The sequence below is a fragment of the Harpia harpyja genome, chromosome 10 (assembly GCF_026419915.1).
Source record: "Harpia harpyja isolate bHarHar1 chromosome 10, bHarHar1 primary haplotype, whole genome shotgun sequence".
In the NCBI taxonomy this organism is placed as follows: domain Eukaryota; kingdom Metazoa; phylum Chordata; class Aves; order Accipitriformes; family Accipitridae; genus Harpia; species Harpia harpyja.
The window spans coordinates 4,092,029-4,115,877 of NC_068949.1; the positions used below are offsets into that span (position 1 = coordinate 4,092,029).

A 23,849-nucleotide genomic window follows, 5' to 3' on the forward strand; every position below is an offset into this window, starting at 1 on the left:
TATAAAGCCAGTTATCTGTAAAATAATCCCTTTTGGAGCCAAAAACCATGTATCAACAATTTTAACCCAAAGTTTTTTAAAAGCTGTTGTTATCAAGGCCTGCAAGGGAGATATTCCACCTGTCTAATCTTGGTCTTGCCACTAAACTTAGGCATTCAGTTGTATTAAATTCACTAAAACTATTCTGCAAATAGTCTGTGATGTTAAACACTAACATTAAACAAAACAATATTTAAATTTATATCCATGAAGTTTAGACTGAAATTCTGTGTTGGTAGAAATCCTGGGAAAGTGGCCGAGTTCTATCGAGACAAGACTTCCAGGTAGAAAGAGACACTACATCTAAGAAAGCCCACGCGCGGTACCTCCGTATTTACTACACAGTGATTGTCCACAGCATCAAGGTCAGCCACTAAGGATTGTTATCTCTACAATTTACAGGAGAGCTCACTGGAAACCACAGGTCACCAGAGCTACTAGCTGCGCACATCACACCAGAGAACAGTGATGTGAAAAAGAAAGACTTTGTCATTAGAGCGAATCCCAACTCTTGCCATGTCCCATCAGGTCCCTCATATGCTGTGCAGGGTCGGTTCTCAAAACAGCCGGGTGCTGAACAGCCCCCTAAAACCCTTCCTGTAGCCCAGGAGTTGAAGTACCACGGTAATACATTTAAGCATCCGTACCGAAAGCTGAACCTGCAGGTGCAAAACCTTTCCCAGGCAGTCAGCGGGCACACCGACCTCCCCCGCAGAAGCTGTCATCCTGTAAATAGTTCTCTTCTTACCCTCAGCTCTGTTCTGTGGTTACAGAGAACGAGGAGCCGCTACGAACCTCTCGGTAACGCTACCTGACTGGCAAACGAGCTCCCCGGGAGACCCGCTCGAGCTTTCCCCCGGCGGGTTTCACCTCACCGGGTGCCGTTACGGCGACATGGCAGCCCGACAAAGCGCGTTTGGAACGTGGAGCCCGTGCCAGGAAACACCGTTTGTTCCTCGGGAAGATGCGTTCGCTGTCTGATACCCTGCACGCCGTTAGGCGAGGCCCGGGGGTTTCTCAAAGGGGCCTTGTGATGGGAGGAATACCGAGACCCGCGAAGCCACAACGGAGCCGCCATTTGCCAGGTGCGTCCCGGCGGAGGAGCGCGCTGCGGGGTGAGCCCCCAGGGCGGGGGGACACGACGCGGGGGACGGGACACGAACAAGCACCACAGGGACAGGGTTCCCCCTTCCCGCCGGGGGCGGGCACCCCTCCGCGGCAGGCGGCAACCGTCCCTTCTGCGAACCGCGCACCGCAAAGGGAAAGAGGCCGCGGCGGCAGCCGGGCCCGGACCGGCCCATAACGCTTCCAACCCCCCCCGCCGCGGCGGCGGCCGTGCCGCTCCCTGCCCCCTTCAGGGCGAGGCTGGCGCGGGGACACGCGGCCACGTGACGAGAAACCACCATGGCGCGAGGGGGCGTGTGCGTAAAGCGAGCGGGAAGGGGGGAGGGGGGGGGAAGGCGCCCTGCCGCGCAAGGGTTGAGCCGGCACGAGCGTCACGTGACGCCGGCAGCGCCCCCCCCAACCCTCCGGCCGTCTCCACCTCCCCCCCCTCACGTGACCCGGTTTGTTGTTGTTGCTGCCTCCGCGGGGCGGGTGCCCGCGTGGGCGGCGGCGCGGTCACGTGGCGGGTTTAAATCGCTCCCTGGGGGTGGGGGAGGGGGCCGTGGCGGAGGCGCTGTTGCGCGCTGCGCCGGGCGGGAGGGAGGGAGCGAGGGGGGCGGCGGCGGTTGCTATTCCAAGATGGCGGACGAGGAGACTCCGCTCCTCCGTCCGTGCGACGGCGGCCCCGGTGGCGCGGCCGAGAGCGCCGAGCCCGCTCCGAAGCGCCAGCGCCTGGACTCGGAAGACGGCGGCTGCGGGCGGGGCGCGGCGCCCGCCCAACGCCCGGACCGGGGCTCGGGGCCGCCGCCGCCCGCCGCCGCCGCTGTGGTGGCGGAGCTGCCGGGTGAGGCGGCGGCCGTGACCGCCGATGGCGGCGGCCGGGCGGCGGCGCAGGAGGAGGAGGAGGAGGACGAGGAAGCGGCGGCGGCGGTCTGGAGCGGCGCGGACAATAGGGCCGGGCTGCGGGGCCTGCCCCGGGCGGAGCCGCCTCCGCAGTCGCGGCAGCGGGGCCGGGGGGAGGGGGCGGAGGCGGCGCCCGGCGAAGAGGCGGCGGAGGCGGCGGCCATTGGCTGCGGGCGGGCGCAGCGTTCAAACGGGGCGGCCGAGGCGCCGGCCCCGCATCCCGGTGAGGACCCCATCCCTCCCTTCCTCCGCTCGGCCCGGCGAGGACGGGCCGCGGGCCGCCCCCTCACAGCCGGGAGGGAGGCGGGCCCGGCCGCGGCGGGCTCCCTCCTTCCCCGCGCGGGCTCTCCCCGCGGGCGCCTCGCCGCGGCAGCCGCCCGGGGCTCTCCCGCCCAGCCATACCGGGTGGGTGACGGGGAGGCTGGGCGCTCACCTTGCCGGGGCCCGGGGGCCAGCGCCAGCCCGGGGCGGGGGGGGTGGTGGACCGTGCGGGGGCGACCACCGAGCGCACGCCGAGCTCCTTTCATCGCCTCATCCACCGTAGGTTGAACGCAAGCTCGAGCGAGCAGCTGCGTCCCTTTTTTCTAAACCTAATCGATTCTAATTCTGATCGGTCCTTGTCAAAGCCGGGTGTTTCTTGTGCTGGGCTTCCTGGAAGGAGATCGACTCGGCTCTCATCTCTGAAAACACTTATTTTGCTGTGTTGCTGGCAACAAGTTATTAAAAATGAAAAATGATAAGCCCCGTTTCCTTTTCACAATTTCCGCCGTGATAGTAATTTTATTTCTGTTTCTTGGAAACTTCTACAGAAAGCACAGGAGCGGCAGTCTTGAACCATTCTTTAAATGACTTCAAGTTACAGTCTTGGTTAAGATTTCAGTGACTGCAGCACAAAACTAAGCTATAATCTTCTAAAAAGCTTCTTTGCGGATCGTGTTCGAAGCATACTGTTTGGGCAGTATCGGTACGAAAGTACCTTGCATCGCATTATTGAAACAGATAGCTTTTGAGGGGTTTTGTTGTTGTTGTTCATCTTGGTTTTTAAGGTTGTGCTTCAGAAAGACTTCTTAAAAGGTATAAGATACTGCGTTCTGCCAGTACAGTCTTTCCATTTTATCCTAGAATGCAGTTAAAGATGCTCTTTAACTCCATAGTAAAAACTCTACAGAAAATTTCTGCCTGCGCAAAAGCAATCCAAAAGGGAACAGAGCTGTATGACAAGCTTGGAACAGCCTTGGTATTTAAAAACTTCATTGGAACAGTGCAAGAGTAAAGCTAATGAGCTCTTATCAGTGCCTCATGTGAAGCCTTTTTGCTCCAGTTACTCAGATCCTCAGGCATGTTTTGCTGTGGATTGCTTAGTTCTGGCAAGCATTCCCTTTAGTCCTTTGAGGAATCGAATGAATTCACAGGGAGTGTTACAGTTTAAACTGGTACTTTAGCCTACTTGTGTCTGTCACAGTGTTGCTTAAATACAATACAATGTGACCTGTATATGATGAGTCTTTAACAACATAAGCTTTGATTCTTTATACAGTAGATGTAAAGGTCGTTTTAGTAAAACTGGCACTTCACACTTACTGATGTGTACTAATCAACTTCTTTCTTCTTCATAATGCTTTTTGGATAATATGTTCACTGACTTCATGCATAACGAGATGGAAGTGAAATGCTGTAAATACGTAGGTTAGTAATAAGAAATAGTAATGTCAGTGAGCACCTGTGGTCTCAGAAGAACAAGACAGCAAGTACCAAAAGCAAATTTCTGTCCTCTACCTCTTTCCATTCTAATCAGAATAAAATATTTATGCCAACAAGGGAAAGAACAGGACAACACAATCTCTGAATAAAAAAATGATGGTGTTTTGTGGTGTTCTTTATTTAAGAGTAAAGTGAAGTAACAGCTAAAATATTGTAGGGGTTTATTCAAGTAGAGATTGAAAACTATTACAGTGATTCTTTGCTTTAGAGAGCATGACTGAAACTTGCTCTCCTTTGTTCGTAGTCTTAGATTTTTCAACAAATTAAGCTACAGTTGCTGTGGCTATTTCTAATAAAGCCAATAAAAAAAGTTTAGTCTAAATTCTAATAAGCTGTTCAGGTTAAAACTTAGATTTCCCCTTAAATGTTAGCTTAGTAATGTGTGCTGTAAGACAAGTATCTTGTTCTTCTTTGGACTCCTTCATCTAGATACGTGATGAAGTTATATTGAGTTTCTCTGGCTTAAGGCCATGAGCTGAGCTGCAGTAACTATGTGGTACTCTAAGCCAAACCCAACTGCAGGGTAAAATGGATGAGAAACTTGGTTAAGGTGGTTCAAGGTAGCACATTTTCTGTTGTAACTGAAATATCATACAAGTGTGTATGTGGTCGCCTATTGCAGCTCAGCTGCAAGGTAACAACCCGACAAAATTCTGTAACTTAGTTGTATTCAAATGTGTATTTATTTCTTTTAAAATGCTATGCTCTTGAAACCTAGTCAAAGATTGGTCTATTAATGGTGACACATTTTCATTTTAGCCAATTTCTCAGTGAGCTGAATGAAGTGAGAATTGTAAGAGAAAGGAATTTTTAGTTGTGCTTTTAAAGCATTTGGATTTTTTTTAGGATACAAAATCCTTAATGCCCAGCACTTTATAGAATGAAAATTTCACTAAGGTCAACATCCAGCTCACTGAAGCCCAGTATTAAGGTAGCAAATCCTGCAGTAACTCTACTGAAGGCTTGAAAGCATATCTATAAACTCAAAAAAGTAGAAGTTTTCTGTGTCTAAGTGACAAAACTGCCTATTTGTAATTCGTTGCAATCAAATTTAAAAGCATACAATTTTAGGTTTTGTCATGTATTTAAATATATATCTGTGCCATTTGGCTAAGTGTAACCCATCATTGTTGTGCTGTCTTGCAGATAACTTCCTTTTTAGTGATGAAATCATAGCCAATGGTTTTCACTCCTGTGATAGTGATGAAGATGACAGAGCTTCACATGCAAGTTCTAGTGATTGGACCCCAAGACCACGTATAGGTAGAAGCCTATATAATATTCTTGGATACTGTCTGCCTTTGAACAGTTACTTAATTCTTCTTGGTCTTCAAGTGATTTCTTCTGTTGCAAAAAAATTGGCAGTTGCTGCTTTTGAGCAGCTTAGAGTTGTTGACTGTATTCTGTATGTTATTTAAGGAGTTTAAAAATGAACCTCTCTACACTTGCTCTATTTTGATTCAAATTGTCTTTTTTGTATAGAAATCCTGCCCATGATCCATATTAAAAACATACACATAGACTTGCTAAATTGAACAGATTTATGGCATATTTCTAGCCTATTTATTTAGTATTAGTTCTTTAAGGAACAAGAAGATGATTCTTGTACAATTTTAGCCAATCTGTAGGGCTCACTGTCCTAAGTGTTACATCAGTTTGGGAATTATTAGTCTGCATATATATTGCATATTAGCAACAGATAAGTTAAGCAAGACAGTTAGGAACTCAGTAGAAAGTTCTTGTCTCGCACAGAGGCAAGGCAACTGCTAAGGTCACTGGTGATTTGTCTGGGACAGTGGCTTCCAGGGTGCAGTGGGACTGGGACTTGAGGTCTTTTACACAGGTGTGATAATACCACAGCATTCATTTTGCCAGTATTGATAAGAACAGCAGCAAGAAAACACATTATGATAACACAATATTCCACTTAAAATCTACCCATATGTTGTCTTTGCTGATCCCTCGTTATAGGATCACTGTTGGTACCTTTTGGGTAAATATGTAAAACAATTGTTTTCTTTATATGTATTGTAGCTAGCCTTAGTGATAGCTATTTGGGTCCTCTTAGTTTAGTTTCTTAAGATTTACCTGTTTTTCTCCTATAGCTCTAATCTCGAGTCTTTCTGGAAAGATTGATTTGATGGCTTTAGGAGGTCATGTCTGAAATCATTAGTGTTAGACGACTAAAAGAACAACAAAAATCCATGGATTGGTGGGCTCTATCTGTCTCTTTAGAGTGATATTTTATAATATGACTAGAAAGTGTATGTATGTTTGTTGTCTTCAATTTATTACTGTAAATACCTTACAAAATGTTGGAAAAATACAAATGAAGCCATAAAATGGAGATACATTACGAAAAATAATAATAAATAAGTACAAACTATAGCTATAATGTGACCTCAGAATTTAGACCAAAACATACAGGGGTTTTGATGAACGAAGCATTAAATTGGATTAATAAAATTGTAGTAGGAAGCATTAACAAATGGGATGATGATGGTAATCATCTGAAATACTTGATTCAGTTTTAAATATTTGTATTTTTTTTATTTTCTTAGGTCCCTACACTTTTGTTCAGCAGCATCTCATGTTAGGTACAGATCCACGGACAATTCTGAAAGACCTGCTACCCGAAACAATCCCTCCACCTGAACTGGATGATATGACACTGTGGCAAATAGTTATAAACATTCTTTCAGAACCACCAAAAAGAAAAAAACGAAAAGATATTAATACTATTGATGATGCTGTGAAACTTTTACAAGAATGCAAAAAAATAATGGTCTTGACTGGAGCCGGGGTACGTATTGCTGCAATGACAGTGAGAGAATATGTAGACAGTTGGTTAAATACTTATCCACTGCTTTACAGCATGCAGGTGATGTGACCCTCGCAGCGTTCATTATCAAATAATTGTGCTAGATGGGAAGAGGAGGCACAGCTTTCCGCTAGAACGATGCACACTGCAAGACTGGAGCTTAAGTTGGAAATGACAAGATCTCTCTTCTTATAAGAAAATATTCTTAAACATTTAAACTCTTATACAGTTGCTTCCATGCAAAATAGTTATGGAATAAGATCACACCTACCTGTTTGAGAACATTTTCTATTCTAGTCATTTTTTTATTTGAAACAAAGGTAATGACTTTTTAAACAAAATGTCAGTGGATCTCTTAAAATACCTGATGGAGCTAGAGGGACTAGAAGAATAGGACTCAAAAAGAAAAAAAAAAAAGAAAAGAGTTGGGGAGGGTTATAAGGAGTGTTTGATTAGATTTCAGTAGACTGAATTTTACTTTTAACATGCCACTCTTATGATGGTAATAAGATTACTCACTGTTTTACTAAAGAACATATTTAAACTGTTGTACATTTGCAGCTTTGTATCTATGTACCAGATCATGAAAAGTCGATCATTTTTTGCTTCTGTTGTTCATACACAGAGGGCGTGACGCCATTCAGAAAAGATGAGTGATTCAAATCAGCTTGTCAGAAAAGCGCTGCTACTTCTATTACCGAATCTTGTTCTTTCAATGATTGCTATCATTCACCTGTTTCTCCTCCTCTTCCCACAGTATTTTGGGTAGTCTGAGACAATAAATTTTAGTCTTTATTGACTACTACAATGCTTTGATAAACAATGTTTGTTTATCAAAAGGGGTTTATTCATCAAAAGTAAGAATCTATTCTGTTACTGTGTTAACATGTTAAAAAAAAACAAAAACAAAAAAACCCAACCACCTTGTCCAAGCCTAAGTTGGCAGATCAATGAACACTTACTAATCAAATTTAATGCAACAGTATTTTAAATTTTCGTTCACTTCTCACAAAACTTCCAGTAGTAAACGTAAGGCCTGGTGTCCTATTACTGCCTGTACAGATTGTACTAAAGGATTTTTTTGTCCAGTTGTCAAACTTTGTTTCTGTGCTGTTTCTCCTGCTTGTGATTTGGGAATTGTTACATTGGTCCACAAAAAGAAAAAGGGGAAAAAAAAAAAAAAAGAAAAGAAGAAAAATAAATACAGAGAACCCAGACTGGTTTTGTTCTTAATGTCTCTGAGCACTGTGAGCATACAGAAGTGTGGTTTCCCAGATAGTTTGTATCATAGCAACTCTATAGCCGAGTATGTAGTTTCGCTTATTTCAGATTGCAAAAATATATTTCAGGTGTCTGTGTCTTGTGGAATACCTGACTTTAGATCAAGAGATGGCATCTATGCACGCCTTGCTGTAGACTTCCCAGACCTTCCAGATCCTCAAGCAATGTTTGATATAGAATACTTCAGAAAGGATCCCAGGCCATTTTTTAAGTTTGCAAAGGTATGGTTTTCCAACAGTTCTTATCTTGGTCAGTAAAGACAGATAACAGTATTAAAATGCATAAATCAGGTATAAAACTATTCTGTTAACAAAATGGTATCTTTGTCTTTTTTTTATAAACAAGATAGAAAAATATGTTAATATATTGAATTTACTTTAGTGAGAGACCTCATTCAGTAGCATAATAACTCTCTCCTTGGGCACGTCTTCGCAATGTATCAATTCTATATCCTCAGTGTTACTTCAGTCATTGTATGCAACCACATCTTAGCCTTATTAGAAATATTTAGCAACATTCTGGGTTTTTTTAAGCTCATTTTTACTGTTCCTGTTATAAGTTCATTATATATACAACCATTCTAGACAGTGTCTCCAATTTCAGGGAGGATAAATAAAAACTTGTAGTTATTTGATCAAACCTCAATAATCTTAGCTGCTGTTACTTTCTCTGAAAAATGAAAGAATATGAGAAACTTTTGGCCAGCACATGAGGAATGTGGAAAACTACATTTGAATTTGATATGCTGTGGCATGCCTTCAATGTCATATAATACATTCACATTTTATCACTATTTACAGTAAAGAGGACTAAAGCAGTTTCATGCACTAATAAGTTTGTTCTTGTTTCAGGTTTTGATATAGCTGTCACAAGGATCTGTGCATCTTAGAGAATTAAAGCCCTTTTGCAGGGACTGTGTTCATTTAAAAGGGAGAACACAGCAGTTTTTGGAAAGATGTTAGTGTTATTAAACAGTTTAAAAAGCAGGGAGTACATATCTGAGACATGAAGGAATTGTAGAAGCTGTAGACATATGTACAAACAAAAAAATAATCGCATTTAGTCTGGAATTTCCTCAGGACAAAAAAAAAAAATCAAAACAAAAATGTTATAAGAATTACTACAGGACCAGTAAGGACTTGTGAAAATCAATCACTACTAGTTGTGCTCACTTTTTCTTCCCTTCGCTTACAGTTTATACAACTGCTCTATTGTGTTATAGAGATTGGAAAAGAAAAATCAATAGATTCTTCAGCTGCTTGGATTTCTCTGAAAGCCTCCTGTCCAGATACTAATGTATTTTGATGCTCATTAGTATACTCAGTTCCTTGTTTTTTTAATATTTAAAAAAAGCAAAGCAAAACAAACAAAAAAACCCAACAACACCCCCCCCCCCCCCCAAAAAAAAAACCAAACCAAACCCAAAGAGCCCAAATCTCACGGCAAACAAAAAAAACCAACTTACTTGAAGCCTGTCTGTACACAGGTTTTACCAGAATAGTCCAAATCCAGTTTGGCTGATACTTTTTTACTAAAATAATTTCTCTTCCTTCTCCTTTTCTGTCTGTCAGCTCAGTTAGAATATTGATTTCTTATTCTATGAAATCTTAAGTTCCTTTAATTCTAGGGGCAAAGAACAGTCAAATAAATTTGCAGAGCTCAGTGGCAGAATGTGTCTTGCTTCTTCAGACTAAGATATATAAGCTGTTAGGACTACAAGAATATCTGATTCTAATTGTGTAATAGCCTAGTCATAATCTAGATAATAGCACTATGAGCAATCAGCGATCATTGCTGCAGTTACTCCAAAGACCCACGTAGCTTCAGAATTATGAGTAACTTGAAATATTTTTGGGAAAAACAAATGCTTTCAAAAAGTCTTTTTTGTTTGTTAATAGGCTATATGGTAGCTGAAGGCAGAGCTGTCACAAAGATTAATTTAACAGTTCACTGTTGTGCTAGAACTTTTGGTTCAGCTTTAAGCATCTACTGGTAAAGGTAGGCAGCAGCCTCCTTCTTGCTAACTTTCTTTTGGCCAGTGACTCTTGTGTTTTTTCTGTAAAAAAGCCTCGCTTTCCCAGGTGAGCCTCCAGCCCAGTTGCTGTTCAGTGGTGAGAGAGTGACTGGAGAGCAGAGGGTCTGGAATTCAAGTTCCTCCCCTAAATAATTGCTCCTGAGCAACGGAGTGGTGGTGCCACTGCTGAAGTCCTCCTAGTCGCATAGCAATCAGAGGTACCACCTGGGGTGGTCAACTCTAGACAGAGGTTCCTAGTGTGAAGCTTTCAGCTGGGTGCCCACATTTAATTTTTCCTTTTGGCAGGCTCCTTGTTCACTGTGAGCAAACATCAAATCATTCTACAAACGTGCCTATGTTTTTTTCCATATGCTCTTTGGATATACCTACCTCCTCTACCTTGATCTAATGGAAGGGCTCAGCATCTATCAGGCACAGTGGAATTGCTCTGCTAAGCCATATGGTTTTAACTTGATGACTACTGTAACTGGCTAACTTGGCAAAGCTGCTCTGAGTGTCCCCTGTCTTCTGCTTTATATCCAATGCCATTCTGCTTTCTGGGCTTCCAACTTGTAGGAATAGCTGCTAATAATGCTGAGGAGTAAACATGGCTTATCCCAAACCAAAAGACCAGAATCCAAATTCCTCATTAAACTTTTTTCAGACTGCAGTTAAACCGTATATGTTTCTAATAACAGATATTGAGGTTACTTGACACTTACAAAGGAAGAAAAGCTTTCCTATTTCATAATTTTCAAAACCAAAAAAGATCTAAACCTTGCTTTTATGCTGTGTGAAGAACAAAATACCAGCTTGCATGGAGCAATTCATCCTGACATGATCAGAAGCTCAGCTGTTGAAAGAAGAGTCGGATCCAAGAGAAATGGCAAAATGCAAAGGGAGTGACAACATTAACTGCTGACGTAATCATTATTGATAATATTTAGCTCTGTGTGAATTGCTGCAGTTGGAATAAAGACATTGTGTATCCATTTACACTTTCTAATGTACTTTTGAATTCCCTAGGAAATCTACCCAGGACAATTCCAACCATCTCTCTGTCACAAGTTCATAGCTTTGATGGATAAAGAAGGAAAACTACTTCGCAACTATACTCAGAACATAGACACATTGGAACAGGTTGCAGGAATTCAAAGGATAATACAGTGTCATGGTTAGTGCTTTTAGTTTCACTTTTCTTGTTCTATGTATAGGAATGATTTTTACTGGTGCATGTGATAAGGTAATTGCTATTGGAATTAATTTTTTTTTTCTTGAATTGGTTATCTCTTGGCAACAAGTATTCTGCTTTTAAAATGTTGAAATTTTTTTTTAGGTAGCTTAAGTATTTAAATCAGAAGTGTTTCAAGAGGAAATACTTCTTTCAGTAATTATGCTTGATAAATGGTGGTGTTTGTGTATCAGTGAAGATCAACACCCTGTTTGCACAAGCTTAGACCTTAACTTTTAAAATGTATTTGATTCTTCTTTGTATAGGTCTCTCTCACTGCCTATCAATGAAATAGAGTTTGGCTGCTACCTGATTCTTTATTTAGGTTATATTCCATTGAAATCTTAAAATATCCTGACACTTCAGTGACTTTATCTTGTGTGTAAAATATGGTGGATTAATCACCAGTTCAGTTCAACTGAAGATCATCTTGTTACACCTTCAGTGTCATACGCATTCTGCAATTATGATACCAAATTAAGTGGAATATCTTAATTAGTTGTTCGATACGCTTTCCATTTCCAAGGACTTGCAAAGGTCAAGCTAAAAGTCTAAGGATTCATTTTTAAGGAAAGGATGCAGAAAGTTAGTTCTTAAAATGCACTTTGGGATCCTTTAGTAGACTTCTAGCAAATAAATTGTTTAAAAGCAGCATTGGCATGTTTGTAAGACCTGTCTGTATAATTCCACCTTTTCCAGGGACCAAACTCTCTTGGTTTCCTTCTTTACAAAGCTTAGCTCAGTACCAAATTCATCAGTTTTCTTTTTTCAGACAGAGCAAACATGGTGCTCTGTCGTGGTGACCAAACAGCACACAGTAGAATCCTCCCTGTCAAATAACCCAAATCTAGTGCTAGTTTCCATTTGTACTTAGTGTGTCATGTATTTTCTTTTGGTTGTCATTCCATATGAGGTATTTACCATTAAATTCTTACATGGTTCTGTTCTTGCACACCACTGCCGTGCTCAAGCTTCCCATTTTTTCAGTTGCACACTACAGTAATCAGATTTCAGACCATGTCCTGTATAAGTTGATCTTAAATTAAAAAGATTCTTTAAAAACACGCTATGGACTTCTGAGACTTTGAGATTTTGAGGCCTTCAAAAATTAGCAAAGGTTGTTTTGAGCACATCAAGGTTTATCTGACATATGGTTATGCTGCTCTTCAACAAATGCTAGTTGACTAATGGTAGTGGCTAAAGAGAAACTGAAACTCTGTTACGTAAGGGTTCATACTGCTGTATTTATTTTATCTTTTTTGCCTAGCTGTGGCAATGGCAAGTTAATCATCAGTGTGCCAAATGAGAAGGACCCTTGTAATGATTTGGGGAGTTTGTGTATGAACCTTGGAACCCATTTCACACTGCAGACCTACAGTAAAGTTGCTACTATGAAAACTACTGTATCCTAGATGCATTTTCTGAATTTAAAATGGCTATTGCATTCAACCAACATGTCTGGAATTAGATCATATTCCTTGCTATTGCTGTAGCTGAATGATTAGAGGCAGTGGCCTGCTGGCTACACGACTCGTGCGTGGGGCAGCATAACTTCTTGATCAAGTCCTTCTGACGGTGAAAAATAACTCACATAATAGAGTTGCAAGTAGGTAGCAACAGATGCCTCAGACAGGGTTAGGTCTGCTAGCCTGACAGACGTGTCCCTAACACACTGTATAAAGGCCTAGTTTATTACTATAAACAAATTATAATGAGCAAATAACTGTCATACTTCCCGTAGTCTTTGGAATCCCTCAAGTTCTGGGAATTGCAATGCTGAGCAAGCATTTCAGAAGCTGTGCACTTTCCACACCAGCTGTGATTAGCAGACCTGAACTGCCAGTTGTTCATAAATTATCTGCTCCAAGTTTTTCAGTGCTTTCGCTGTCTTTGTCTTACCCAGCTACAATATCCTCAAAGCATATTTTGATGTTGCACTTAGCCCCAGAATCCCTTCATTTAGCAGTGTAAGTGTTGGTTGGCTGCTGTGTGTAGGTTATGAGCAGAAAACATGTTTCGTTTGGGTGGCTTAAAATAACAGTCCAGATAAAGTTTTGGTACCAGTGGTTTTTAGCTGTTCCTAGCTTCTGCAAAGCTTTCAACATCTTAATGGTTACCTTTCTAAAAGTTTCCTTTGAAGGGAGACTTTTGTACCTCCCTCTACATTATTCAGTCACAGGGCTTTCTTACTGCCCTCATATCACCATTAGAAATTGGAGAGTTCCAGACTTTTGCTGTATGAGTGACACATTGCAGTGCAGGGTCAATTTAATTTTTTTTTAACTCCTTGTTTCATGGTTAGGAGAAAATCTGTCAATTTTTCTACTTTATTCTTCAGCATTCTGTCAACTTCTAGCATTATTCTTTCCACAGATAAAAGGCCCTGTAGGCTTACCTCTCCTGGACACGTACGCACCAAAAGGCCGCTCTAGTTTGCCACAATGACTCCACACTGTGTATTTTCATGTGTGTTAGCCACCTGATAAGCTTTCCCTTTAGACAGATAGAGACACGAATGTTCTACCAGATACGTGGGCATCACCTTCAGCTGCTTCAGAAACAGGCCGGTTAGAGCTACCAAGTGGCTGGATGGAGCAATGAACTTAACATGGTCTTGCCAAATAATAAACACAGTAGCTAAGCTGGATGCCAAGTTCAGAGCAGTATTTCATTTTGAACAATATAGCTGTAACTTCTCACTTCTGCTGAAAGGAACACTGCTGCTATTTAGTTGCCTATAGTGAAGTCTTTACTAATGCATTTTCTTAGTTATTTTGCCCTACAGTTTCTTGAGTTCATGTGGGTTCATGTTCTGCTGCTGCTGTTTGCAGAGCTGTCAGCACTACTGTTAGTTGTGTACAGAGGAGAAGGGAAGGTTCTCTTCTCCCCTCCTTGTATATGCTTGCACGAGTTGGGGGAATGAAAGGACACAATATAATTTGTGTTGACATGCAAGTGGCATATCACTTTTCCTAAAACAAGATGTCTGCTGACTAATGTCTAGAAGAACTACTTTTAGTAGTACAAGTATCTTCTCTTAATTTTACATTACTTTTTAATGACCAATTTTTATAGCACTGCAGCATAACAGCCTTTGTGTCAAAACAGCTTGGGCAAAAAGACCATATCTGAATGACTGAAAAATCCTTATTTCTACCATACGGGTTTTTCCCCTCAGGTTCCTTTGCAACAGCTTCCTGCCTGATCTGTAAATACAAAGTTGATTGTGAAGTTGTTCGAGGAGATATTTTCAATCAGGTAAAAAATTTATTTCAACTCACTGCAGCTTTCTAATAAGTAATTCTCTCTCTCTCTCTCTCAAAAAAAATCAACCACAAACCCAAAACACCACGCTTGGATTGCTTAAAAGATCTGCTTTTAAAAGGCTACATATCTTTGCATGTGTCATAAAAGTGCCTATCTGTATTTTAGTGTTTCCTCTAGTATTTAAAAGTATACTCAAATACCATACTGCGAAAATTAGGTAATGGGAAAAAGCAGAACAAAACGATAAGAGTCCGTTTTTAGTGGCACCTCCGAGAAAAGCAGAGGTTAAAATGGTAAGTAGAAAGTTGGATTTATACCTGTTATATATTAATCTGAACTCACAGTCACACTGAGAAAGCTTCCTTAACCATTTATAACATCGGTTGCTCTTTGAGCATTTACCTATGTTAAAAATATGTTTAAACAGTAGATGATGCTTGGAGCAATTGCTAACTACAGAGCAGCCTCTGCAAGGAAGAGGATCAAATGAGATGTCAGACATTGCTTTCTAGGACTTCTGAACTATTCCATATTCCGAACTCCCCACATCTGGCTGGGAAGTGCCCCAGGGCCAAGGCAGGAGTTAGTGCTGCTCTGTCAGAGCAGATTAACTTTTGGCTTGGCAAGACCCTCTTTGCTCTTCTTCCCCTTCTTTTGAAGGAACAGAGATGATGATTCTCTGATCAAAAATACCTTGTTTATACAAACTGAAGGGACTCTTTTCTGCAGGCTCATGGTTTTTTGGTAAATGCTTGGAGTCCACAGTTTCAACTTTAGATGAGAAGCATGGAAGGGATGTAAATCTTTCAGGAATTATATTTGAAGTGGAACTCGATGAAAGCCTTTCAGAAGAGATGTTTGAGTTAAAGCTGTAAGAAATGTGAATCTTGTAAGCCTGAAGCTTTGTAACACTGAAATATTGGATGTGAAATCTGGTTTACTTTGCTATTAAGAATATTATTTTTGAGAACTTTTTATCTTACAGATGTTTGCTGCTCCTTTACCTTCAAAGCCAGCTGGTTGGAGTTTAGGTTTTCTTCGTTCTAAACAACCTTCCTAAGCATGTTGTCATTTTCTGGTTTGATTGTTAGTGGTCGGGTCTCCTTTTCCTAGCACCACTTTAATCATTGTATGTTCATATGCTGAACCAAACTTCTGCCCCAATGGCCCGTCCCTGCTGGTGGTCAGTAATGGAAGTGTGGGGAAGTGGAGAGAAGCTGCCTGTAGCAATACTTATGCGTAATGAGAACAAAGAGGGTTCTTACTCCCAAGATGAGACTGAAGAACCATTTTTACACTCAATCTCTCAGCCCTAATCTTACAGTACTGTTGCCAGGTATATCTTTCCAGGGCAGGCCCTAGCTGTAATACCGAATTATTTTCATAATGCAAAATAAATATGGTTATTGCCAAATATAATTGCACACAACAAGAAATAAAGCTATTGACAGAAAATAGATCCTTCCTCCTTTATGCCTGAAAAAAAAATTGTTCTATTTGCCATCATTATCTTTATTCCGTAGCCTGCATTTCCCAAACCGGTGCCATGCAGTTTCTTTTTCTTTTGGCTCTCTAGAATATAGAATTTGGTTCCTTAGATACCAGAAGAAACCTTTTCTATACTTAGGAAGCAAAACACTGTCCATTTCAACAGCCTTGTTCCCTAACAAGTCCTCCTTCACAAAAATGGGTTTGGCACCTGGCTCCTAATAGATAGTCCAGTTTCTAGTTTCTGCTACCCTCCACTACTTGGAAGTTCAGTTATATGTGGCCCCAGGTCCGTAGTTGTCCCTAAAAATACTACCTTTCCTTTGCTCTAGTCCATCCCCTGATGGTCGTAAGTGCTTCACAAAGTGAGTCTAGCTAGCATCTTTCTGCCAGGATTTCCTTTCAACTTATTATAGACTGAGAATTGTTTGAGATCATCTGCTTAGAAAACTAGCAATTTCTTGTTGCTGCTCTTCATTCTTTTACCACTTGCAAGATAACGTGCTAGTTCCCTGTAGCGTGATCCTTTCTCTTGGTTGCTGTACACAGCCATCCTTCTGGATGAGAAGCAGCAGCAGTTATAAATCATACAAAGAACTTCTGAGTAAAGCAATTGTCAGTCACTTCCAAAAATATCACTTTTACTTTGCTTTTGACTATTTTAGGCAGTTTCAAGATATAGTGAAAGCGTCTCAGATGTAGGAAGAAAAGGCCCAAGAAATGGAAAACATGCACCAGTTCTTGGATATTCTTAAGCCAATGTAATCTTTACTAATCTCATTGATGTTATCTGTATATCAAAAATGAGAAATTCCATTTCTCTTTCGTTAGACAAATACATCAGCAGAGGTGGTGGGGTTTGGGGGGAGTGCTGCTTCTGGAGGGAAAGAGGACCCTAGGCAACTGAGTGGCCAATTATCTAGCTTTAACTTCTTGGTATCAATTTCAGCTCTTGGAATAGATCTTCCCCCTTACTGACGACCTTTCTGAGGATTAGCAGAGAAGCTGGTGAGTAGTGTAGTGTTGAAACGCATTTATGGGCCCTTTATAGTGACTCAAATGATTTGATAGGGACATCAGTTGCTCTACAGAGATCCGCTAAGTCACAAGTCATTGGACTTCCTGTGAGAAATGATGGAAACAGAATTAATATTACTTGGTCTCTTTAAACCAAAAGTTAGAGGTCTTCATTTCATCTTCCTCCTAATACAGAGCAAATTATTTTCCCTCCTTAAGCTTCCAACTGAAAGGGCAAAAGGATCACTAACATCAATGGAAGAGACAGCGGGGTAAAAAGTTTCAGAAATGTTTAAGCTGTTTGTGTGTTATGAGCTCTCTTTCTAATATGTAAAGATCTGAGGAAAAAGTTCAAGATTCATTCTACCCATCTGTTCCTTTTTGGGGAATTCTTTAGTCGGTTTCCCTTGAGTGTGGGGTTACTAGATGCTCTTTGGCTTGGGTATGTGGTGAAGCTTTCCTGCATACCAACTCCTAGTTCTTGTGCCATATTGCTTCTTACGCATCCCTACCACAAGGTTTTCTTCAAAGAAGGATTAGATTCTTTGTTCGAAGACTTAAATTTTTGGGAAAGGTCCTTTGACACTAGAGGAAGGCCTTTTACTTGTGATGTTTTCTCATTTGAAAAGCATTGTCTTCTGTCCTACTGCAGGCATCCATAAACTAGTTCTTTGATTTAAACTTTCTAAGTTCTCTATTATTTTTTCTGTATATGCTCTCTGTACAAGAGGGAGTCGTTATGCATTTAAATGTCAGTTTTCATATATTTTCCTATTACAGTAGGTAATATACATCTCTTTACACCTTTACATAGGAATAATTTGCTTGTGATGACTGCTAGAGGATTGCAGCTACATTTAGCTCCTTAGATTTATTCTGGGGTATCCTATTTTAACGTTACGGCTGAGAAGACTTGAACTACTTGAAAGAAAAATTGCTCAGTAGTAATTGAAGTATTGTCTGTACATATATCGCTCACCTTCTTGTTTTTCTTCTCTCTGAAAAAGTCTTAAGATAGGAAAGTGTTGAAAGAGGTCCCAAAGGTCAGAAAATCCTCCAATATCAGGAGGAAAGGGAGCCTACTTCTTTACAAATGTAGCTCGTCCACATTTTTAGTGAACGAGGATTCTGCTCTGTTTTTGGAGGAATTGGAAAAGTTTAAAATGGAGACCAAACAAAACTTCTTTCCTATGTTCTTGTCCCGTATGCTTTTTGCCAGCCACCTGCTACGGTGCCGTGTTGTTTTATGAGTGTAACACACATATCCTCTTGGAGGAACAGAGAAAGTAGAGAGGTAAAGCTCTGTGATAGATTCTTTGATTAGGAAGGGGGTTATATCAGATCCTGTAATGGAGACTGACAGTGAAATCTAAGTTTTTGCTCCAATTAAACCAAGAAAAATATATTCCTATCAAGTAGGAGGTAATGACTCATTGGTGCTGAGCTTGACTTCTGGACTTGGGCTTAGTTGTCAGGTAAGAACTGTGGTGTAGATCTGTGTGGTTTCTCCCTTTTGACTCCCTCTTTATTCCTGGTGTAGTTTTACTTCTGTGTGCAGTTGCTGCAGGCTAGAGTAACAAATGTACTTGTCTGTGTAGCCACAGAAAAAAGAAATGAGGAAATACCACTGAAACTTCCCTGTCTTTTGCCAAAATAAGTCACTGTGAATTGCTAAAATCTGATGTTTTTAAGGGCGCAGCCTTGAATTGTAGTAATGGAAGCTGTTCTACTGCAGGTTGTACCTAGATGTCCCAGATGTCCACCTGATGAACCGCTCGCTATCATGAAGCCAGACATAGTGTTCTTTGGAGAGAACTTACCTGAGCAGTTCCATCGCGCCATGAAGTACGACAAAAATGAAGTTGATCTCCTTATTGTCATTGGGTCTTCACTGAAAGTAAGACCAGTAGCATTGATTCCAAGTAAGTGACTATCTCCGGTAATATTTTCTTCCAAAAATTTGGATCACAAGTGAAATTCTCAGTTAAGAGCTCTAAGAAATGCTTTTGGCTTGATTCAGTGAAGAAACTAGGTTAAGCATCTAATTTTCTAAGATGAAAACTGATTGCCTGTGTAAAGCTGAAATGCAAAATAGAGGAAGTAAGAAATTGTAAGTGCTTTTTCTACACTCCAGGCAGATCTCAAGATAATGAAATGATAATCTGAAAAACTACTCTCCTAAAACTTGAATGACTTTGTTCTGAGATTCAATTCATTTCCCTCCCTGCTTGCAATATGCTTTCAGAGTTACTTGCAAGATTTAGAAAGGAATCATCTTTAAAAAGATAAATGTGGTATCAAAAAACCGGATCAAGTACATCAGGTGTCTTGAGTTGTAGCTTATTTTAAAGTCAGTACTTAATGATACACAGTGGGCATTATATAGTGTGTCACTATTTGGATCCTTAGCTTTTAAAAGTGATATGGAAGAACATCTCTGCTAATATACATTATAGAAAAACGCCCTTCAGAAAGGCTGACAAAACACCACAACAGGTGATTTATTTGCCTACTGAATGCAAGACTTACTGGTACTAAAAAAATTCTCTTCACGTGTAAGCCCGAGGAGGACACGTTCTTAGCATCTGCTATTAACTGGGAACAGTACCGCATCCATGGCCCTTGTAGCAACATCCTCTTTGCTATATGAGAGGCAGAGCCTAGTGTTTGGGCTGATGGGAAATGCATAAGGACTGGAAAGTGAGGATCCACTACACAAACCATTGCTCTTTCTGTGCCCTAGAACTGGGTTTCATTAGTTGGTTATCTGAGGAATCGATGCTAGGTTACCAAACTGGTGGGTTTTGGAAGCCTAAATGTCAGAAATGAGTTGAGCAGCCCTGTACAGTGTAGGTTGTACACGGAAATATTTTGACCTAATGAAGGGGATGTCATTTACCAGCAGTATGTTCTTCATGAGCACTTAAGTACATAAAATGAATGCACAAAATCAACGTAATTCTTCTAAGAGATTATAGTACTAATTTTAGTAATCTTTTTACACTTGACCAAACATTGCTGTAGTCAATATTTCTGTGCGTGTGTTTCTCAGTGATTGAGATTCCACTTTTTACTGGAAAAAAACGGGGAAAAGTCCAGACAGGCTACCGGTGAAGGTATGAAGAGAAGTCTGAGGAGTCAAGCTTTCTAAGTAGATCTCTGCTGAAAGTAAAACTGAAGTGACTAGCTTTAAATTCTTTTTTCTATATATAGGTTCCATCCCCCATGAAGTGCCTCAGATCTTAATTAATAGGGAGCCTTTGCCTCATCTACACTTTGACGTGGAGCTTCTTGGAGACTGTGATGTTATTATTAATGAATTATGTCAAAGGCTAGGTAGCGAATATACAAAACTTTGCTACAACTCGGTAAAACTTTCAGAAATAACAGAAAAGCCTCCACGAACGCACAAGGAGCTCGAAATGCACTCTTCCGAGCTACCGCCTACCCCCTTAAACATTTCAGAAGGCTCTAGTTCACCAGAAAGAATGACTCCACCAGATACTTCAGTGGTGTCTTCAGAACACCCAGCTGAATGTAAGGTAGAAAACTGTGATCCTGCCTCAGAAACTAAAGGGACCTGCACAGAGGAAAAGCTTCAGGACACACAGACACCATCAGAAAACCCTGAAAATCCTACTAGTGAACTAATGAACTCTGAAACAATGAAGGAAAATGGATCTAACAATGGAGAAAACAAAGAAAAAAATGAGATATTGAGGAAGTGCTGGGTAAACAGATCTGCAAAAGAACAGATTAGCAAAAGGCTGGATGGTAAGCATTAACTCATCACAGTATTTTCCATTTTTTGGCCGAGATGTTTATTCTAGACCTATTTAAAGCAATACATAAGTTACCCTTGAGGGAACCAGTGGGTTTTGCTGGTTATTTTTGTTCAGACAAGCATCTACATAACTCATCACTGTATCGTTTATTTCTTTTAGAGAAGCTGATAGGAAATTTTTTTGTAATTCATAATAGGTTTTATAACCAGCGATTACGTACTCCCTAAAAAGATCAAAGTTTAGGAGGTTCAAGGTAGGTACCAAAAAATAAATCAGTTTCTAACATTTTCAAATGCATTTTCAGAAAAACTAATTTGATCCTCAGGTGTTAAGAAGCTGGTCGCACTAGGTCATTATTTGGTATGGCAGTAGAACTGAAAGATGAAGTCATGATAGGAGTTGAAAAGCAAATCTCACAGCTGGAGCCAGGCATGTTTGGAAGGAAACTTTAAGACTTTCCAAGGAAGCCTTCCAGTATGCAGTCTCTTAACTGATGTAAGGAGTTCTCACACTAGAAAATCATTGTGGATGAAGAGCCAGGTATTAAATTGCAGCTTTCCAAAGCAAAGGCTGTTTTTAAACTTTGTCAAATACTCTGTGCAGTGGGTTCCATTTCTGCTACAAGTAATGGAAATCTAGCTGTGAATACCTGCACCAATGAAAAAAAGCTGCTAGACATTAAAGTTTAAATGCTCTTTTGTGTCAAAGGGAGGGGCGAGAAGGAATGCCGAGTGAAGCATTTGTTTTGTGCTTCATAATAAATACACATACATTGAAATGAGTGCGTTTCTAATGTAATCTGATTTGTCAGTTAAGTTTCACTGTTGAAAATACATATATGCAGGTGCCTTCTAACCAGAAGTCTGCAAGATCTTGTATGAATCATTTATTTTAGCCTTTTATTGACTTTTGGAATTCTGTTTCAGGTACTCAGTATCTATTTTTACCACCAAATCGCTATATTTTCCACGGTGCTGAGGTATACTCAGATTCTGAAGATGATATCATATCTTCTAGTTCTTGCGGGAGTAGTAGCGAAAGCGGCTCATGTCGTAGTCAGAGCTTAGATGTGGAGGATGAGAGTGAGATCGAAGAATTTTACAATGGCATAGAGGATGAGGATGCTCCTGAAAGGGAAGAGGAACCTGGATTCGGGGAAGACGGAGTTGAACAAGATGAATCAGCAGCTGATGAATCAGCTTATACAAACGAAGCTGCGGGGACTGATCATCCGAGCAACAAGCTGTAAAGTGATCACTGACTGGTTACAGGAACTTTCCACCAGCATTAGGAGCTTTGGCATGTCAGAATGAATGTTTACGTCTGAATTTAGAGCAACAAAAACATAAGGATGTAGTGTTTATAAATAACTAAAACAGATTTTCATGCTTAGTTTTTTACCTTTTTCAATAAAATTCTATTACTGCGCACTCAACACTAACTCATCTTTTTTTTTTTAAGGTACTAGGAATATCTAAACAATTGTCACTATGTTCACTTTTAAGTTCATCTGTCTGATCAGGCATCCATGTATATAATACATATTTTTGCTTAATGACTTTCAGCTTATATTATTTTTAAACAGTTTTGAAAAAGCCATTGGAATGTTAAACTAATATAAAGGGAACAGCTAATTTAGACCAAAGAATGGTATTTTCACACCTCTTGCTTTGTAACAGTTTGGTTTATTTAAAACCTTCTTATGCTTCTGCTAAACCTCTCATTCTCACCTAGTCTGTCATTAAACACTGGCATTTTCCAAGACCTACTGTGGCAGCTAATTTTTTGCTTTGACAGTTACTTTGTATGTTTGAGACATACTTAAATGTGAGTAGGTAGTTAAATGGAAACAAGACAGCAAGCACTTGAGAAATCCTATGGGTTTTGGGCTGATCAAGAAGCGCTGTGAAAACGTTTGGGTTACCGAGTTTCATACTTCCTGTGGATATGAAGTGATGTTGACGTTGGCTCCTTTGCAATTACAATACTGGCATTTTAAACAAAATGGATCCCCCACAGTAGAAGTTTTTCACGTTGCATACAGAAGTCAAACATGGCAGAGCTTGCGTTAAAAATAGCATTTGATAAATTGCCAGGGCTCTAATGTGGAAGCTAGGCTGAGTTCAGAATAGTGTTTCTACCAGCATGTGAGAAGGTGCAAAAAGATGAGCTCTTCCTTTATACTTATCGATGCAACAAAACCAGGAGCAACTAACTCAAATACTGAGAGCCTCTGCTTATGCTGCTGCGTGGATAAAACACAAATTCATAACCTAACCAGGCAGCATGCTGTTCTAAGGTCACATCTCAGGTTGGGAAAATAATCTTCCACCTGCTAGCTCCACCTTGCATATTAAAAGCAAAGCAGCTACTCAAATTATTACATCGTAGATTCAAGTGCTAGGCTGCCTTAAAACTGGATGATGCAACTTTTCAAGTGCAGATTGTTTCCAAGCCTTTAGAACTATTTTGTAAAATTGCACAGTGCAGTAGTAAGTGAAACAGCATTTTTCTATAAACCACTTTTTCAACATTGGCCCAAATGAACTCTACGATGTAGATTATTCATATACTTTGCTTTAATATTTATTACATTTTGGAAGATGTATAGTTGCTGTTCTTTGAACATAAGCCACATCAGTTAATAAATATTTAAGAACAGCCTCCTGTATTCATCGGAAAATGTTGGCATGTTGTCTCATTGTCCAAGTTTAATACAGCTCTTATTTGGCTACACTAAAGAATGCAATATGTTTAGTTTTCACTTGCATGTCACAATGTATTAGTTTGTGCTATAGGAGATATTTTAAATTGAAATACTTTGTTTTAAATTATTTTTACAGTGAGGATTGTTTTCTGCTCTTTTATATTGTATATAGTGTCTTTTATGTAATCTACTGGCATATGTTTTGTAGAAGACTGTTTAAAATGACTGGCTATCTTCCTGCAACTTTTGAAATACAAAACCAGTGTTTTATACTCGTACACTCTGTTCTAAAGTCTATTAAAATTGTCATTTGATTTCTGGTTTCTGTTAATTTCTAGGTATATCTTAAAAACTTAACAAAAGAAAGATGCCCTATAAAGTCAAGGTATACCCTAGCTAACGTAAAGCATTATATAGTAAATTGCTTTTTT

The 23,849-nt window shown here is 40.4% G+C and overlaps 1 protein-coding gene across 3 annotated transcripts; it reads left to right on the forward strand.

The window, feature by feature from the left end:
• The first annotated feature begins 1,057 nt into the window (after window positions 1-1,057).
• On the forward strand, window positions 1,058-23,732 carry SIRT1 (sirtuin 1). Of its 3 annotated transcripts, none has more exons than XM_052798285.1 (9): window positions 1,058-1,124; window positions 4,954-5,070; window positions 6,369-6,610; window positions 7,978-8,130; window positions 10,950-11,097; window positions 14,333-14,412; window positions 18,662-18,848; window positions 20,140-20,700; window positions 21,638-23,732. In XM_052798285.1, exons 1-9 carry the CDS (start codon window positions 1,073-1,075, stop codon window positions 21,958-21,960), a joined length of 1,863 nt encoding a protein of 620 aa, XP_052654245.1. In that variant the 5' UTR covers window positions 1,058-1,072; the 3' UTR covers window positions 21,961-23,732. The 3 variants fall into 3 exon arrangements, with proteins under 3 accessions (XP_052654245.1, XP_052654244.1, XP_052654246.1); XM_052798284.1 differs by lacking the exon at window positions 1,058-1,124 and adding an exon at window positions 1,749-2,269; XM_052798286.1 differs by lacking the exon at window positions 1,058-1,124 and adding an exon at window positions 2,552-3,010.
• The last annotated feature ends 117 nt before the right edge of the window (window positions 23,733-23,849 follow it).

Bases quoted from the DNA above. Each gene is read 5' to 3' on its own strand.
- SIRT1 (XM_052798284.1), top strand. From the start codon at position 1,783: ATGGCGGACGAGGAGACTCCGCTCCTCCGTCCGTGCGACGGCGGCCCC. The intron at 14,413-18,661 runs GTAAAAAATTTA...GTTCTACTGCAG, and splicing joins GAGGAGATATTTTCAATCAG to GTTGTACCTAGATGTCCCAG. The intron at 18,849-20,139 runs GTAAGTGACTAT...TTCTATATATAG, and splicing joins ACCAGTAGCATTGATTCCAA to GTTCCATCCCCCATGAAGTG.